This window comes from Erpetoichthys calabaricus, chromosome 2 (assembly GCF_900747795.2).
Source record: "Erpetoichthys calabaricus chromosome 2, fErpCal1.3, whole genome shotgun sequence".
Taxonomy (NCBI): Eukaryota; Metazoa; Chordata; class Cladistia; order Polypteriformes; family Polypteridae; genus Erpetoichthys; species Erpetoichthys calabaricus.
In genome coordinates, this window is record NC_041395.2 from 148801926 (window position 1) to 148819317 (window position 17392).

At 38.4% G+C, this 17392-nt stretch overlaps 1 protein-coding gene across 1 annotated transcript in view; it reads left to right on the plus strand.

Moving 5' to 3' along the window:
- The window catches only part of megf6 (multiple EGF like domains 6), a 340497-nt gene that overhangs the window by 292005 nt on the left and 31100 nt on the right, over positions 1-17392 (plus strand). The window contains exon 24 of the mRNA XM_028794622.2: positions 11223-11351. Coding sequence (XP_028650455.1) covers positions 11223-11351 — 129 coding nt within the window. The remainder of the gene's footprint in view (positions 1-11222; positions 11352-17392) is intronic.

Genomic DNA, 17392 nt, shown 5'->3' on the forward strand with positions numbered 1-17392 from the left:
AGGGAGCCATCGAATTTCACTAAACCTCTAGATAAAATGGAAGAGTGCCAGAGCATGTTTCATTGGACAAAAAGAGCCCTCATAGAAAGGATGAATAGAAATTTACAGAAGAGGGTAAAGCAGAAAAATGTATATTATCACACTGTTCAATGAAAATTACCCAATTACAGAGATCTCTAGGATCTCTGGCTGAATCTTTAGGATCAGCTGTTATTAATACAGCATGTACTGTGTGTGAAGAAAAACTGCTGGAACACTATGTTTGTGAATTGAATCAGAACAAAATGATCAAAATGCCAGCCACCCCAAGTGACAGAGCATTTAAATTTGGTATTAAACTCCTCTAAAACAGTAAACATTCCAGAAAAGACAGAGGTAGTCTCAGTAAATATTCCTCTCTTTTTGGTATTCAACAGTTGGCGCTTGCTCCCTAGGATTGTGCTCTTACTTGAAGGAGAAACAAGCTCAGGCCATACCCATCCCTCTTGTAACCATGGCGAGAAATAATCAGATAAAAGAAATATGGTACAAAAAGAGATATATGTATTTAACTTGATATAAATGATAACTTCCTCTCCCATAAAATAGTATTTATACATACATATCGAGGCAACAGAGAAGCCAATGGAACATAGAGTGTATACTTGCCTGATCTGGTGAGTGTTCAGAAGCACGGAAATGGCTTCTGGCTTCTCTGTGGTTTCTCCTCATTTTATATACTGGAATTTTGTGAGTCTTGCCAGCTGTGGACAGCTGCAATCTGGGCTGTGCTCTTCTCAGACCAATATAGCACCTTTTTACACCTTTTCTAATCACTTATGACCTATGCCTGAAAGTAATGGGTCAGGTCTGCTTCAATTAACCAAAATCCCTGCCCATGAGATTCATTCACAAAGAAAGTTGGAAATAGCAGACAGGGGCTCATAGCTATGGACCAAATAGGGCAACTTGCCTGCTTGTGTTGCCTTTCATTTGGCATCTCATCTCTCCGTCAAGTTCCCTTTGTCAGCTTATGTATGTGGTTTGAGCTATAAAATATTGTATTTGTATTATGTGTTTGAAATAAACCTCACAGATCACTGTGGCACACCTCAAACCTATTACTGCATTGTTGAGCAAGTTCTCCCTAAAAAAGGCTGGAGCAGTATTTGACCTTAAACATGACAGAGCTGTCTTGTTCAAGCAGTTTATCCCCATTGAACTTACAACATCAGGCCATTGCTGCATTAATATTCCAGATAATGGAAAAAAGGAATGTAGCAGATGTGTTAACAGAAAAGAAAATAAAAGGCAACAAGATTATAACAGTAAATGAGAGTATGAGAAAAGAGGAAAAACAAGACTCCACAGACAGTTTAGGCATGCCTTTGTTGATAAATTTGAAAGGTTAATCAGTTGCTCTGGTAACAAAGACTGTGACATTGGTCCAATACTAACAGAGATATTAAGCATGTGTATCACATGTATAAAGTACAAGAGACACCACTGAAAGACAGCAATGGGCTTACCAGTGTCACAAAATTGAATGAAATTGCTACTGTTGATCTACATGAATTAGAACATGGCTCGTGGCATCTACATATAATAGACCACATCACACTCTTTAGGGGTGGTGCAGTGGTAGTGCTGCTGCCTCGCAGTAAGGAGACCTGGGTTCGCTTCCTGGGTCCTCCCTGTGTGGAATTTGCATAATCTCCCTGCCTGGGATGTTTTCTTGCCTTGGACCCTGTGTTGGCTGGGATTGGCTCCAGCAGACCCCCGTGACCCTGTGGTTGGATACTGACTGACTGACAGTGTTTAGTTCTGGAAGCATTTTGATGTCAAAAAAAGTTTCAGTGTTTGTGTTTGCAAAACACATCATCAGTAATAATCATGGACAATCATGAAATCAAAAATTGGAAGAATAATGTTTTTTTAAGGACACCAATGATGCTGGGCAAAACTGTCATTCTGCAAGGTATGTTTGTACTTTGAAATATATGCCTATTGGAATAATAACCAGAGCATATTTGGTAGCCAAAGATTTTGAAGAGCTGAGCATACAATAACTTCCTAGAAACTCACGTACAGTACATTTGTATCCGAGTCTCTCAGATTCCTTTGGACTGTTGTATTTCAAAATTAATGGAAACTGAACTCCATGGACATAATGTCAGCATCTCTGCAAGGTGCACCACTAGCCAGGCATGTTTAAGTTCACCTTCCTCCTGAAGGTGTGTATGTAAGGTTTGGAAGCTTAACAAATATGTCCATAGTTTAGTTGATGTATCATTATAATGGTATAACATAGTGAAGAACATAATGCAGAGCACGGGGGACAGAGTGTCACAAATTGACCCCCGCTGTATTTTACCGGTTGAACCAAGATGGAAAGGTCAGCAGAGTGCCTGCCATTTGGATGATTTCACTTAGGGAGGTTCTTCTTATTTTGTGGGTAATGTGATACATACCCCAACCAAAAGAAGTGTTTCAGATTGATTGTGAGCAGGTTGACCAATTTTCTTATATAGGAATAGAAATTTCTACCAACAGTGGAAATTCAGTAGACAGGATACATCAAACATTTGAATCCTATTCACATGAACTCATCACAGGCTTTACTGCATGAGTCGGCATTAACTGAATGTGAAACAAGTCAGGTAAGATTTAAAATTTGTCTCAGTAACCAGAGTAGGTCTGACAATATGTTTTTGACGTGGCTACCGCTGCTAAACAGGCAATAGTGCAAAGTGTACATGAGGTAAATAAGGTTGTAAGAAAACTTAAATTAGAGCAGGTGATTCTAAAATTCCAGTATCTTGGAAAACATGACTCACTGAAATTAATAGTGCAACTGGATAGAGTAACTCAAGGTGGAAACTTCTTTGTAATAGTGGGTCAAAACGAAAGATTTTCTCCTCTTTGCTCGCAATCAAAGAAAATATGGAAGGTGGTTTGTAGTATCCTTTCCAGAGAGACACTTGCCATGGCCAATGGAATTGGCAATGCACTGTTCCTAACTACAACACTGTATTAAGAACTTATCAGATGTGTTGTAGATAGATTGAACTTACTGTGTTGGAGATAATCATTCCCTTTTTAATGCAATAAATTCAACAAAATATGTGGTAGAAAAAAATGTATTAGGAGACAAGTTTATTTAAGCGCGGAAAATCCAAAGTTTCATCTGCTCTACTACTAAAACATAGAATAGTGATTGCCTAACAAAAATGGTGCATCACATTCAGTGCTACTAAATGTTATCTTTCCACAACCCTTAATAAAACAAATTATCAAAAGCAAGACCCTCTTTCTAATCTCCCTCTTTTTTATCATTATGCTTCTTTATTTCACAGATGCCTTTATCTTTCTCTCACTCTTGCTACCTGATTTGACACCTGTTGCATATAAGCTCTCAAGGGATTGCATTTAAATTTCAGCTACATGCTACTTTTAGGTTTTGGTACATTACTAGAAGCTTCTCCCCCACTCTCAATGCTAAGGAATGTCTGGGAAACAAAGGATATTGTTATTAGTACATCTCTTGGCAGAGCCCAAGAAGAATTTTCTCATAGTGTAATAACAAAAACATAACACAGCAGTTTATAATAAAAAGGAAACAGAAATAATAATAATAATCAGAAATGGTACATGCATTTTATACATTTTATATGCAGCTTTGTCTGTGGATGTTCCTTGCTAGCCAGTCAATCTCTTATAAGATTTTCAGTGTAATATTTGTCAATGCTAAACTGACATATTTGTGAATGATTTTCAGTAATAATTAACTATATTAATGGAGTCAAACCAAGTATACCGATCATCTGCTACAATCCATTAAAGAGCAGTTTGTCTATATTTATGGATTTTGAGACTCTGGCTACTATAATTAGAATTCTTTAAACTGTAGGCATCATATAAAAATACTACGGTCTGGCAATGAGTTTGGCTATTTTTGAAAGTACTTTATGCTTATTTCCCTTTGTTAAAATGCCACCCCTAGACTTATACACAGTGCGAGAATTTATGTATTAGAGGAAGGATGATCGCTTTTCCTGCACAGCTGTGTTGTCAAGCCCTTAGGCAGCCCAACTCAGCAGCAGGATGCATTACAACATGCACATTTATTTTAAAAAGGCAATGTCCAGCTGGTGTTTTACAGTAAACCCACAATGCTGCAGATGTCAATTATCCATCTATGAAAAAACCACAAAACACATAACCATAGTCGAAAACAGGGCAAGTCGTAGGCAAGTGATTACAAACATTTGTCGCAACAGTGGTAAAGCAGCTGACTGGGCAATTGAAATGAACTTTCAGGAAGACATCCATTTCCAAGGCAAAGCTAAATTGATGCACAGAGGCTACAAACGCTGTGAATGCCATCGTCACCTGACAGCAATCTGCTGGAAGCCTTTCATATCTCTTGCCTTAATTGGGCTGTGGTGACAATTCATGTCTCAATTTCTTGAAAGAGAATCTGGTCTAATTACATCCTCCAGCTGCACTGTGACTATTTCAGTTTCACAGTTGACTTTGTTGGTTGATTGCAAGCAAGCTGTATTTTTGAACTGGTGCAGTCAAATAGGTGGGTGCTCACCCTCTCCAGATCACCTTTAATTAAATATAGAAGTTTATAGCTGCTCATTTTTGTTTGCTGTCAAGTATTACTGGCATGACATTAAAAAGTATATTTTAAAGCATTTGAACCATTGCAGCGGAAGATGGTTTAAAATTTTCATTCCAAGTATTTTTATTTAAGTAAAGTTTTATGGTGCCCATCTGCAATGAGTTACTTCAGTGGTGCATTTCTCATTCTTCATTTTATTCTTAATAGTTTTGTTGTAAGTTCATGTCAGAGTAACAAAACATTATTTTTCATTCCCAATCTGTTGGACTCTTGGTGGAAACATTATTTCCAGTTTTTCGCAACTTTATTTTCTAATAAACATCAAAAACATTCATCATGAGAAATATATCTCTATTATAAAAAGAAAATCTTGCAACGAGACATGATCTTCTGAAGAGAGACACTTCAGAGCGGCAGAGACACTTTCACTTCCCGTGACACGGTCAAGTCACGTCATACTGACATCCATTGGAAGCATGTTCCCATGAACAAGTGAAATTGAAAACCTTGCAGGTCCAAACGGGGTCAGAAATATAAGACAAAAAGTAAAAGACTGACCTCCTAGGCAAGGAAAGTAATAATCAGCCTGAAACAAGTGGAACTGAAAACCTTGCAGGTCCAAACAGGGTCAGAAATAAAAGACAAAGAGTAAAAGACACAGTAAAACTTCATAAAGATGTTCAAAAACGTTGGCGCCATACACATGTGGAGCCAGTTACAGATTATGAAAGCAGTGGAATTCGAAAAGCTCAAAAAAAAACCTTGGCGCAATTCACATGCAAAGCAAGTTCAAAAATATGACAGTACTAAAATTTGAAAGTGTCAAAAAAATGAGAGTACAGTTTGCATTCACGCAAACAAACAGATATTATTACTAGGTGAAATAACGGAACAGCAAAAAGAGGTCGAATATATGGACATATGTGATATGTCGAAAGTATGTAGAGATATTGTAAAGCTTTAAAGTTTAAGCCGTAGATCATCTATTTCATGTTGCCATTATGGAAAAGTACTGCTGCTTCCCAATGAAGAGGCGTTTCTGCAAAAATTCAAAGATTTGTTGTTTGGTGAAAGTGAAATCCACAAACATTACAGGCAAAATGTATGCATCTACAATATTCTTTTCGCGTTAGCATCATTCAATGTACAAAACGTTGATTTACACAATAATGGACCTTGCGCTATGAGAATCTGTGTTCCTGTAACAATTACAGCTACGACAAGTTTAATTTAGAAAAAAACACAAATTTGGTCAGGGGTATCTTTATGATCACAGAGAAGTGATGCAACATACCATTGAAAGAGTTAAACGATCCGACGTAATAGAAATTATACAACCAATAATGGATACAAATCCATATGTCCAAAAGTATCGCACTTTACATGAAATTTATCAGCAAAACACGGACAAAGAAATTTTCTTGGATTTCTATATGAATCCGAAAGATCACAGTCGCATTTATAATAAACACACATGTGACGAATTGTCAGCGATAATAATTTCGAAAGATGGAGATATCAAAGACAGAGTAGATATTCGAGTATATCCAAAGGCACAGCATGATTCGTCATTTATGTCAAATACATCGCCACATGCCAACCCTTTACTCTTTCCTTTGCTTTTCCCAGATGGCGAAACAGGATGGTCGTACAATATGAAACAAATGCAGTCAGAAAAACGAATAACACCCACACAATATTTCGGGTCAAAATTGGCAAAACGTTCCCATGTATTTAACCCACTTCTATCATCTCAACGTCCATTGCAACATTACATTATTAATGCGTATGTAAAAGTCGCAGCTAATCGTCTCTTCTTTATTAAATCGAATCTAGCTAAACATATGCAAGGTCTCATTGATCATGTTCTAAATTCAAATATCAAATAGTTCAGACAAATTCAAAATAGGTAAATCAGTAATATTACCATCATCATATCATGATAGTCCAATAGCATTGCAACAGGTATATCATGATGCAATGGCAATATCCAAAACTATCTGTCAGCCAGATTTATTTCTTACAATGGGGTGCAATCCACAATGGCCAGAAATCCGCAGCTTCTTGAGAACAATGCCATCGGCTACATTGGATCTGGATATTCCCACTTTCGTAAGTAAATTGTTTTATCAGAAAGTGTTATTTTTATTGCATGAACTCAAAACAGTGTTCAGGCAAAAAGGAGATCTTGATATGCCATTCGTATTAAAACATTTACAGTTTCCAGTGAGAATAGCTTTTGCAATGACAATTAACAAATCACAAGGACAAACATTTGAAAAAGTTGGTTTATGTATAAGAGACAAAGAAACGATATTCACTCATGACCAGTTTTACGTTGCATTATCACACTGTAAGACCAAACAAGTAATCAAAATTCAATTGCGATCTTGAAGAAAAGTTAATTTCAAATATTGTTTTTACTTAAGTTTTAAAATAAACAGTGAACATAATGCATATGTAACAATTCCCATTAAAAAAACACTTTAAATTGTATTTCCACAGGACCAAACCCGGGGGTTGGCGAGCAAAGCGAGCAGGGGGTGGAGCCCCCTAGTTTTAAAAACTATTATTACAAGAAACATCCTATCCTAATTTCTTCAGTGACTCAAAATCAGTCCTCATACTCTCAGATATTGCTTGTCCAAACATGGAAACCCAATGATTGTTTCCTTAGGTGCATATCATTTTTTCAAAAAGCACCTACTGCAATAGTCTGTCTGTTCATCTGTCCACATGAAACTAGTCAGCTCTCAGTAGACCCAAGTTTGTTGAAAAATGGTACACTTATTCAGTTAATTTCAGCACAGTTCAGCTTTTTTTTGAGGTATCTCAAATACAGCATGCTATACATTTTTGAAATGTCAAACTCTTCCATTGAGAAGCACTGATGAATTTTACAATTTTAAAACAGAAAATAATTTTGTATGACTTCAGCTATAAATTGTTCTACGATAATTTTACCTTCAGAGTGGATGCTTCAAGATGTATATTTTTAATATTTTTTTATTTTGCTTGTTCAACAGCCACTCGCAATGGCAAAACAGTACACCTGTCTGTACAATACACCTCACTGCTGGACACAGGATGAGGAGGGGTCTGATGTTGGTGGGGCAGGGCCGTCTTAACGTATGGGCACAATGGACACTAACCAGGAGCCCCAGGAGCATAGGGGCCCATGATGTTTCTGATGTCTAAGTATGTTTCTGTTTTGTTATCAAAACAGGGGCCCCAGCACACTACTTTGCCCAGGGGCCTATGATTCTGGTAAGACAGCCCTGGGGTGGGGTTGTTACCATATAGTGTTACCCTATAAGAAAGGACTGACATTAGATTTGTGTTTATTTATTCAATTTGACAATAGTAATATTCTTTATTTATTCAATACAGTAGTAATGATATAATTTATTTATTTATCACCACACAAGGTACCATCCCTTAATGTACCAGAATTCAGGGGGAGGTCTTGTTATATGCTAAAAGTTTACTTCTGATTCTGCACCATCCTGCACTTGTCTTTGTGGCTATGCACTCACTTGTGTGACACAGTTACATCAGCTCACATTTCCTGCTCCTTGAAATCCAAGTGGTGAGTGATATGATGATCATGTCTGCAAAAGTAAAAAATAAGGCAACTTAGACTAATGTAGAAATGTATGAAAGATGGCTTACAGGCACTTTTTGCTATAATGACTAAACGTATACTCAATTTCCGTTACACTAAAAACAACCTCATAGCCGGATAATATAATGATTGTAATGACTCAGTATTTCTCTGACACTGATTTATCGGCAAAATGCCACCGTGACCTGCTATCTGTCATGTTCGGATGCAGCAAATGTTCGGATGCAGCAAGAAATTTCAGCTTGAAACTTCAGAACTGTCTATTCAGTGGTTCTGGAGAGGAGGGTCCATCGGATAGTCGAACCTCGGATTCAGGAGGAACAGTGTGGTTTTCGTCCTGGTTGCGGAACAGTGGACCAGCTCTACACCCTTAGCAGAGTCCTGGAGGGTGCATGGGAGTTCGCCCAACCAGTGTACATGTGTTTTGTGGACTTGGAAAAGGCATTCGACTGTGTCCCTCAGGGAAACCTGTGGGGGGTGCTCCGGGAGTATGGGGTACCGGACCTCTTGATAAGGGCTGTTTGGTCCCTGTACAACCAGTGTCAGAGCTTGGTCCGCATTGCCGGCAGTAAGTCAAACCCGTTTCCAGTGAGAGTTGGACTCCGCCAGGAATGCCCTTTGTCACTGATTCTGTTCATAACTTTTATGGACAGAATTTCTAGGTGCAGCCAGGGTGTTGAGGGGGTCTGGTTTGGTGGACTCAGGATTGGGTCACTGCTTTTTGCAGATGATGTTGTCCTGTTTGCTTCATCAGGCCATGATCTTCAGCTCTCTCTGGATCGGTTCACAGCTGAGTGTGAAGCGGCTGGGATGGGAATCAGCACCTCCAAATCCGAGACCATGGTCCTCAGCCAGAAAAGGGTGGAGTGCCCTCTCAGGGTTGGGAGCGAGATCCTGCCTCAAGTGGAGGAGTTCAAGTATCTCAGGGTCTTGTTCACGAGTGAGGGAAGAATGGAGCATGAGATCGACAGGCAGATCAGTGCGGCGTCCGCAGTAATGCGGGCTCTGCATCGGTCTGTCATGGTGAAAAAGGAGCTGAGCCGCAAGGCAAAGCTCTCAATTTACTAGTCGATCTATGTTCCTACCCTCACCTATGGTCATGAGCTATGGGTAGTGACCGAAAGAACAAGATCGCGAATACAAGCGGCTGAAATGAGTTTCCTCCGCAGGGTGTCTGGGCTCTCCCTTAAAGACAGGGTGAGAAGCTCAGTCATCCGGGAGGGGCTCAGAGTAGAGCTGCTGCTCCTCCGCATCGAGAGGAGTCAGATGAGGTGGTTCGGGCATCTGATCAGGATGCCTCCTGGACGCCTCCCTGGAGAGGTGTTCCTGGCACGTCTAACCGGGAGGAGGCCCCGGGGAAGACCCAGGACACGCTAGAGGGCCTATGTCTAATCACAGACTTTTCACATCCAAAAGACTAACAATAGCAAAGGAATCTTTTCATCGCCTGAAGTGGAATCTGCCATCTATAAAAGCAATTTCAGCCACATGATATTATAAAATTGTTTAAAAACATAATTTATGTACACTACAAATACTGTACATGTAATTACATTCTGTTGTGACTATTATTTTTGAATATGACTCATTGACTCACTAATAAACAAAACTGTGTTAACAAATTCTTTGATGAAGAAATTACAAAGTTTAAAAATATTCTTTCAAACCAGCTAACCAAGTGTCTGAATTCACATTTTCTTCCTTGTTTATCTTTCACCGTGGTTTATGAAAAGTACCACCTGTCTACCTGGAGTTAGTGACATGCAACTTGGAATGTGTGACAGCTATCTAACATCATGGAAGCAGTGTGAGTACATGCAATGTTCAAAGAGCAGAAGTACATGTGTGACATTGCAGACTGGGTACATGGACTGGATTAGCCTAGAACAGAACAAGATGTATTCTATGAAGTCTTTTTATTACCAGGCTGGATCATATACATTTAAAATTCATGATTAATCCACAATGCATGGTCTCTGGTTCAAAACCTTACCAAAAGCATTAGGTTTTGCCAACAACACTCAGTCCATACACTCAGGGTTATTCCTATTCCAATTTCAAATTAACCTTCAAAGGAGTTTTCAGGAATTGTAAGGATAAAATTTAAAATATTTTACTCAAAGTTAAAAAGGAAATGCTTTTCTTTCTATTTCTGAATATTCTATGATAATTAAGGGATAATTAAGGATTCTGTAAATAGTGTATGAATCTTTATTTTATTTGGCACCTTACAGAAAGAGCCCAGACCATTACAAAGTACAAACTAAACCAAAAAATCTGAGAAAATGGACTGTAGGAAAATCACTGTGACTGAGTAGATGGCAAAATAAAGGAATTTGAGAAGTTTTAGAAATAAAAAACATTTTATTTGAAATGTTTTTAAAAATTGATTTAGTTTTAAATTCTCCAAAACATGAAGTACTCATGCTTGTAGAATGTCATTTTCCCCTTCTTTAAAAAATACAAAAATTGCTCCCACATTTCTTGAGGTAGGTCATGAGATCAAGTGAATGAGATGAGTTTTACAAATGGCAGCAAGTGCAAATCCCACCTCTGTGTTAAAATGAGAAGTACCTGTAAAGTGTTCTGTAAGGGGTCTGTAAAGTTGCTATCTAAAGACTAATATTGAAAAATGAAAGCTAAATCATTATTATAGAGTTGTAAGCACATACTTTTGCCTGTTGATTTTCTGCATTTTTATCCTTGTGGTTTATAAAGTTAACATTTGTCAGTAACGTATTGCTGCAGGTATTCTGATGTTTCATATTTCACTGCATTCTAACATATCACTCTCATTGTTCATTGACTTGATGCAGATGTGGTAAACGACAGCCCACAATTAGCGCAGTTGCTTCTTAAATGATCCAGAAAGCAGAGTGTAAACTTCTTTTTGTAGTTGACGAACTTGCTGACTGGGCTGTTCTAAACACATATTGTCCAGCTTGTATGATCTAAGAGATGTGTTTTTTTTTTCTTCTTGGCTTTCAGCTTGCCCGGATGGATTTTATGGGATTGACTGTCTCCAGATGTGTAATTGCAAAAATGGTGCCCACTGTAACCACATCACAGGGACATGCCAGTGCCCTCCTGGATGGGTGGGAACCAAGTGTAACCAGGGTAAGGGCTTCATGTTATTAAATCCTGTCATGATTTAGGGCTGATCTTCCTTTCGTGGTGTCTTTCTTTCAACAAATATGCTGCCAACGTGTTTAGAACTTTAACCCAATTACAGAGTGACAGAGGCATAACTTTAATTAAGTATTTTTTTTGTTTGTTTGTTTGCTCGATCGTTTCTGGCTCTAGCTTCAAACTGTCCTACCTCATTATAGAAAACTGTAAAATCTTCAGAGAAACTGACTACTGTTTTTGCAGCTCTTCCCAATATGGCAAATGATTCCATCATGTTTAAAGGAAGGGTTCAGACACATGCTCCGTCTTTGGGCACAGGTTTGACAAATGGCATTGCAACAATCAGAAATAAAACGTAACTTCAAAGAAAAAAGTCTACACAAGCTATCTATACAGCATTCATCCAAAAACATGATGGTATGATGCAAGTCAGCATGGCATGCATTGTTTTTTTCTACTTAAATGTTCTGAAGTATTTCACAGCATAAACAGGATAATGGGGTACCCTGCTGCTTCACAGACCCTGAGTTTGAATTCTTCAACTGGTCATTGTCTCGGAGGAATCTGCATGTTCTTTCGGTGTCTGTGTGGGCGTTTCTCCCATATCCCTAATGACATGCTAGTTAAGTTACTTGGTGTTTCCATATTGGCGCTATGTACAGTAAATGTGAGCAAGGATGTGTGCTTAAATAGGTCTTGAAATGGCCTTTGCCCCATTCAGTACTGGTTATTACCTTGTGCTCAGTCTTCCCAAAATGGCTTTAGCCTCCCACAATATTATGTTATGTTCAGTATTAGAATGACAGAACATTACATTGGGGAGGTGGCAAATGTGACAACTTAGTGAAAAAATAGAAAGTTCAGACCAGCCATTCAATTATTTACTGAATCTGATTAATCCAGTTGTAAGGTTGTGGGAATCTATAATCTTTCCCAACGGCAATTCAAGATCCCGTCATAATGGGACTTCTGTTTGTCATAGGGCCGGGTTGGCGAACTCCAGGCCTCGAGTGCCGCAGTGGTTGCAGGTTTTCATTCTTACCATCTTCTTAATTAGTGACTAGTTTTTGCTGCTGATTACTTCTTTTAATTAACTTGACTCAGGCCCCATAGTTGTTTCTTTTTCTTTAATTAGCAGCCAAACAATAATGAGACACAAAGCAAGCCACCACATGACCAGCTCCCCTGTGCCCATCACATAATATCTGAAATTAAAGAGAGGTGATGGTCTTGGTAAGGTTGATCTCTCAGGTCACCAAAACATTTTGACGGTGCTCTTAGAAAGAACAGAAAAACAACAGTTTTCGAAATGTGTGCTGTGGCAGAATGAGAGCAGCAACAAGCCATGGAATTAAATAATGGGTTTAATTAACAGCAAGAATTGGCTTCTCATTAAGAAAGTGATTGGAGTGCAATTGGTTGGAGTTGGAAGCCCCAGTTTAGCTGGTCATCTGTTAGCTCGTTTCACATCTCATTTCTTCTTGGCTGTCATTTAATGAAGAAAGAAATCAATTCAGAGGGCTGGACTCTTCTAACAGGGCTATTAAAGTGATGGGGAAAAAGTTACTTAGCAGTGAAAACTGGTCACTGATTAGGAAAAGGGTTATAATGAAAACCTGTAACCACTCAAGGCCTGGAGTTCGCTACCCCTGTCATAGGGCACACTCACACCAGACTAACTTACAGCACACTCATACCTTTGAACACGTTCTGAATGTCTTTGGGGCAGAAGGTGAAACTGTATTACCTGAAGAAGAATCGTATGTACAGACCCCATACTTACAGTGTCCAGGCTGGGTTCTAAACCCAAGGCCCTGGTACTATGAAGCACCAGCACTTAACACTGTGCCACCCATGATTCTCTGCTTGTAGTACAATTTATTTATGTGCATTTCTGCAAAAGAATTCTTAGACAGCAAATTATACTTTTATTAAACAAATATGATTGTGTTCACAAATCATAACAATGCATTGAAAATATTAACTGTCAAAATTACATGGGTGTCAAGGACCCATTTAATTATTAAGTTCATACTTCAAAACCTAGCAATTTTTCAAAAGACAGACAATTGTATGTAGCCTTGGTTATAGTAGCTATGCATCAACTACCATACGCTGTTCAAACTCCAATGATGGCAACTAGAGTAATGTTCACAGACAACTGCAATGCACTAAACACCAACTGTACTATTTGTATGTATGCTTTGTTTATTGTAAATGCTTTATGAGTGTATCAAAAAAATATATTAAATATACTCTATATTGGCACTTTATTAAATAGAAAATAGTTTGTGAGGCCACCTCACAGGTCCAGAATCCTAAACTTATCATTGACCATTGTGTGAGTGTAACTATTAATACTATATATGTGTGTTTGGGCCCTGCAATTATCTGGTGCCCTTTCCAAGGCTGTTTTCTGCCTCATATTAAGTGCTGCAGGGATTGGTTTCAGTCACCATGACCCTGAGTTGGATTAAGTAGGTTTGAGAATATTATGTATATTATTTGAGGAGGAGATGCACCAGCAACAGTCCATTCTAGATACTACCAGCTCAGCAGTGAGCTGTAAGCTTTATACAGTAGACTAGATCAAGAGTTCAGTGCTGGGGGACCCACTGTGGCTACAATTTTTTGTCTCATTCAACTTTTACTTTTAATTGAACTCCTTCCTTATTTAAGCAAGCTGTTATTTCACAGGGTCTGTGTTTTGATCTCAATCCAGAAATTAACCAGACTTGGTTTTGCTAAATTGTTATTAGAATGCAACACGCATTTATATACACCGATCGGCCACAACATTAAAAACACGAACAAATTATGGGAATAACTTTGATTATTTCTTTACAATGGTATCTGTCAGCAGGTGGGAAATATTAGGCCGCAATTGAACAGGCAGTTTTTGAAGGTGATGTGTTGAGAGCAGGAAAAATGGGCAAGCCTAAGAATCTGAGTGACTTTCACAAGTGCCAAATTATGATGGCTGGATGACTAGGTTAGAGCATCTCCAAAACAGCAGGTCTCGTGGGATGTTCCAGGTATTCTGTGGTTAGTACAAATCTAAAGCAATCCAACTACGGACAACTAGTGAACTGTCAACAGGGTGATTGGTGCCCAAAGTTCAGTGATGTGCATGTGGAGTTAAGGCTAGCCCGTCTGGTCCAGTCCTTCATAACAGCAGATGTAGCACAAATTGCTGAAAAACTTAATGGTGACCATGACAGAAAGGTGTCAAAACACACAGTGTCCCTCACAGCTTGCTGTGTATGGGGCTGTGTAGCCAGAGACCAGTCAGAGTGTCCATACTGAACCCTGTCCACCACCAAAAGCGCCATCTACAATGGGCACGTAAGCATCAGACCTTTACCATGGAACATTGCAAGAACGTGACCTGGTCTGAGAAATCATTTTCTTTTAGATCACGTGGGTGTGTGTGCATCATTAACCAGAGAAAGAAATAACAACAGGATTCACTATGGGAAGAAGGCAAGCCGGGGGAGATATTGTGATGCTCTGATGCTCTAGGGAATGTTCTGCTGGAAACATGTGGGTCCAGGCATTCATGTAGATGTTAATTTGACATGTACCACCTACCTAAAGATGGTTGCACACCACATCCAACCCTTCATGGCAATGGTATTTCCTGATGGCAACAGCCTCTTTTAGCAGATTAATGCACACTGACGCACTACAAAAATTGTTCAGGAATGTTTTGAGGAACATGACAAACAGGTCAGGGTGTTGACTTATCCTCTAAATTCTCCAGATCTCAATCCAATCAAGCATTATTGGGTTGTCCAATCCATGCAGGCCCCACCTCTCAACTTAAAGGACTTGAAGCATCAACTTCTAATATCTTGGTGCCAGATACCTGTGGACACCTTCAGATGTTTTGTGGCGTCCATGCCTCAAAAGGTTAGAGATGTTTTGGAGGGGAACCTACACAATATTAGGCAGGTGGTTTTAATGTTGTGGCTAATTGATGTATGTTGCATTGGGACAATTTAGCATTTTGTTTTTATTTTGATTTTTAGGATTTTCATTGTTATCCTTATGATTGTCTTTCTTCTTTCTGGATATGTTGCTAACTTAAGCTGTAGTTTACTAGTAAATAGATTATTGGATGTGATGCTGAAATACTATAGCTGCAGCTTTTTAGCACTCAGTGTCATTTGCCCTGGCAGTTACTCTGCTCATCCTTATTTGTCATTGTTGTAATACAATTAACACAGCAAACTCTACATAAAAAGGAGAATTGATAGAATGATTAAAAAAAGAACAGAAGATAGCTTCAAACAGAGTTTGGGCTTAAACCTCAGGAAATTCTACTTAATGTTTGTTACTGGAGTGGGAAAAGGAGAAAAAAACTTTTGTGCCAGTCACAGCAGTGTGCATTTGCCACTCGCAGCCCCAAAAGGAGCCATGTTGATAGTGGATTAAATAGGGGAAGATTGAAAGATGCAGGTAAAGCAATTCTACAGAGGCAGACTTAATGGTAGCCCTCACGATCATCTCAATTATAGATAAGGAAGACAACTGTTTAGTTCCTGGAATTGCCCCAATCCTTTCCGCAGTATCCCTGATAAATTGTTCCCTGTAAGGCTTGTGAAATGCCCTCGCAGTTCACAGTAACAAAAGATAGTTAAGGTTATAAGACTCTGGCAAAAATACAAATATTTATACATTTCTTTTAAGTAAAAATCTGTTTTTTGAATGCAGAATAAAAAGACAAAAACATAATTCAACAGTGAGATCAATTAGAGGTAAAATGATTCAATCTTTGTAAAACCAGTTGGTAGAAATAATCTGTAACTCCTGGGGATAAAATACCTGTAGTTAACTATTGATCTAGAGGCAAAAGTATAGTTTCTTGGGAGTTTGTTTCTTTTTATTATACGAGAAGCAATGGTTCATCTCAAAGTATATATAGTAATTTATGTGATGAGCTTGCATTTTGGAGCGTTTCCCCCTACTGTTCAAATGTATTTTATTAGTTGTATCAGAGTTTGTAAATTTCCCCTGTCTTACAGTCACGGATGTCAGAAAATGTAAAAGGAAGTGTTGAAAAAACTTCTCATGAAAGCAAAGTGTGGATTGAGTGGATTGCTCTCTTATTTAGAATCAGGGAACTAGTCAACAGTAGGATAAGAGCCCTTACCAGATATTGTAAACTGACATTGTTTATTTATGTTTTAGATTTTTTTTATATTCTGTAAAATGTGTTGTTTTCTCCAATGTTGAAATTCTTGATATGGGTCAACTGCCTATCTATCTATCTATCTAACTGCCGATATCAATGCTCATACTTTTGCAAATATTTGTCTCAGAAGTGACTTTGGTTTAAGTAACAGTCAACCATTTAAATCTGTCTATACATGCTATATTAGTACTCCTTCTCAAAGATCCTTAGCAAGGTCGAAAGAACCAGAAGTTGATGGGTTGGAAAATCCAAAGTTCAAGTTCAAGTTCAAGCACTTTATTGTCATTGTGTAACACAACGAAATTACTTTTTGTGACAGCCCCAAGGTGCATTTAAAGAAAAGTCAAATAATTCCATATATGTTGTATACAGTGTTAAGTGATCAAGTAACCAGATGAAATTATTATTGCTCAAAGTACAGCAGCATAAAGTGTCATCCAAGGATTTACCCTCTGCTTCGCCAGCTCTGTTCTGATAAAAGGCTTGCATTCATTGCAGCATTTTAAACTCATTCTCATTGGAGAGCTGTCTTCAAACCCCCATTCCCTTTATTGTAAAAATCAAGCCACTCTTTTATTCATGGTCACAACTTCCACCAGAAAGAAAAGAAATGAACTATTATTACATGTCACTCTGGAGGTGGCAGTTACTGTAAATGGTTTGCAACATCTTCTGCAAAGAACAGAGATACAACTCTCAGGTTTTGAAACTCACTATAATACTCCGAGGCTGGGCCTGGATATTCTGTTCTTGAAAATCACAAAGAGGTTAGCAAACTACATTAAAAAGATTATACAAAATGCAAAGCATGTGGTGATGCCATGAGGGGGTC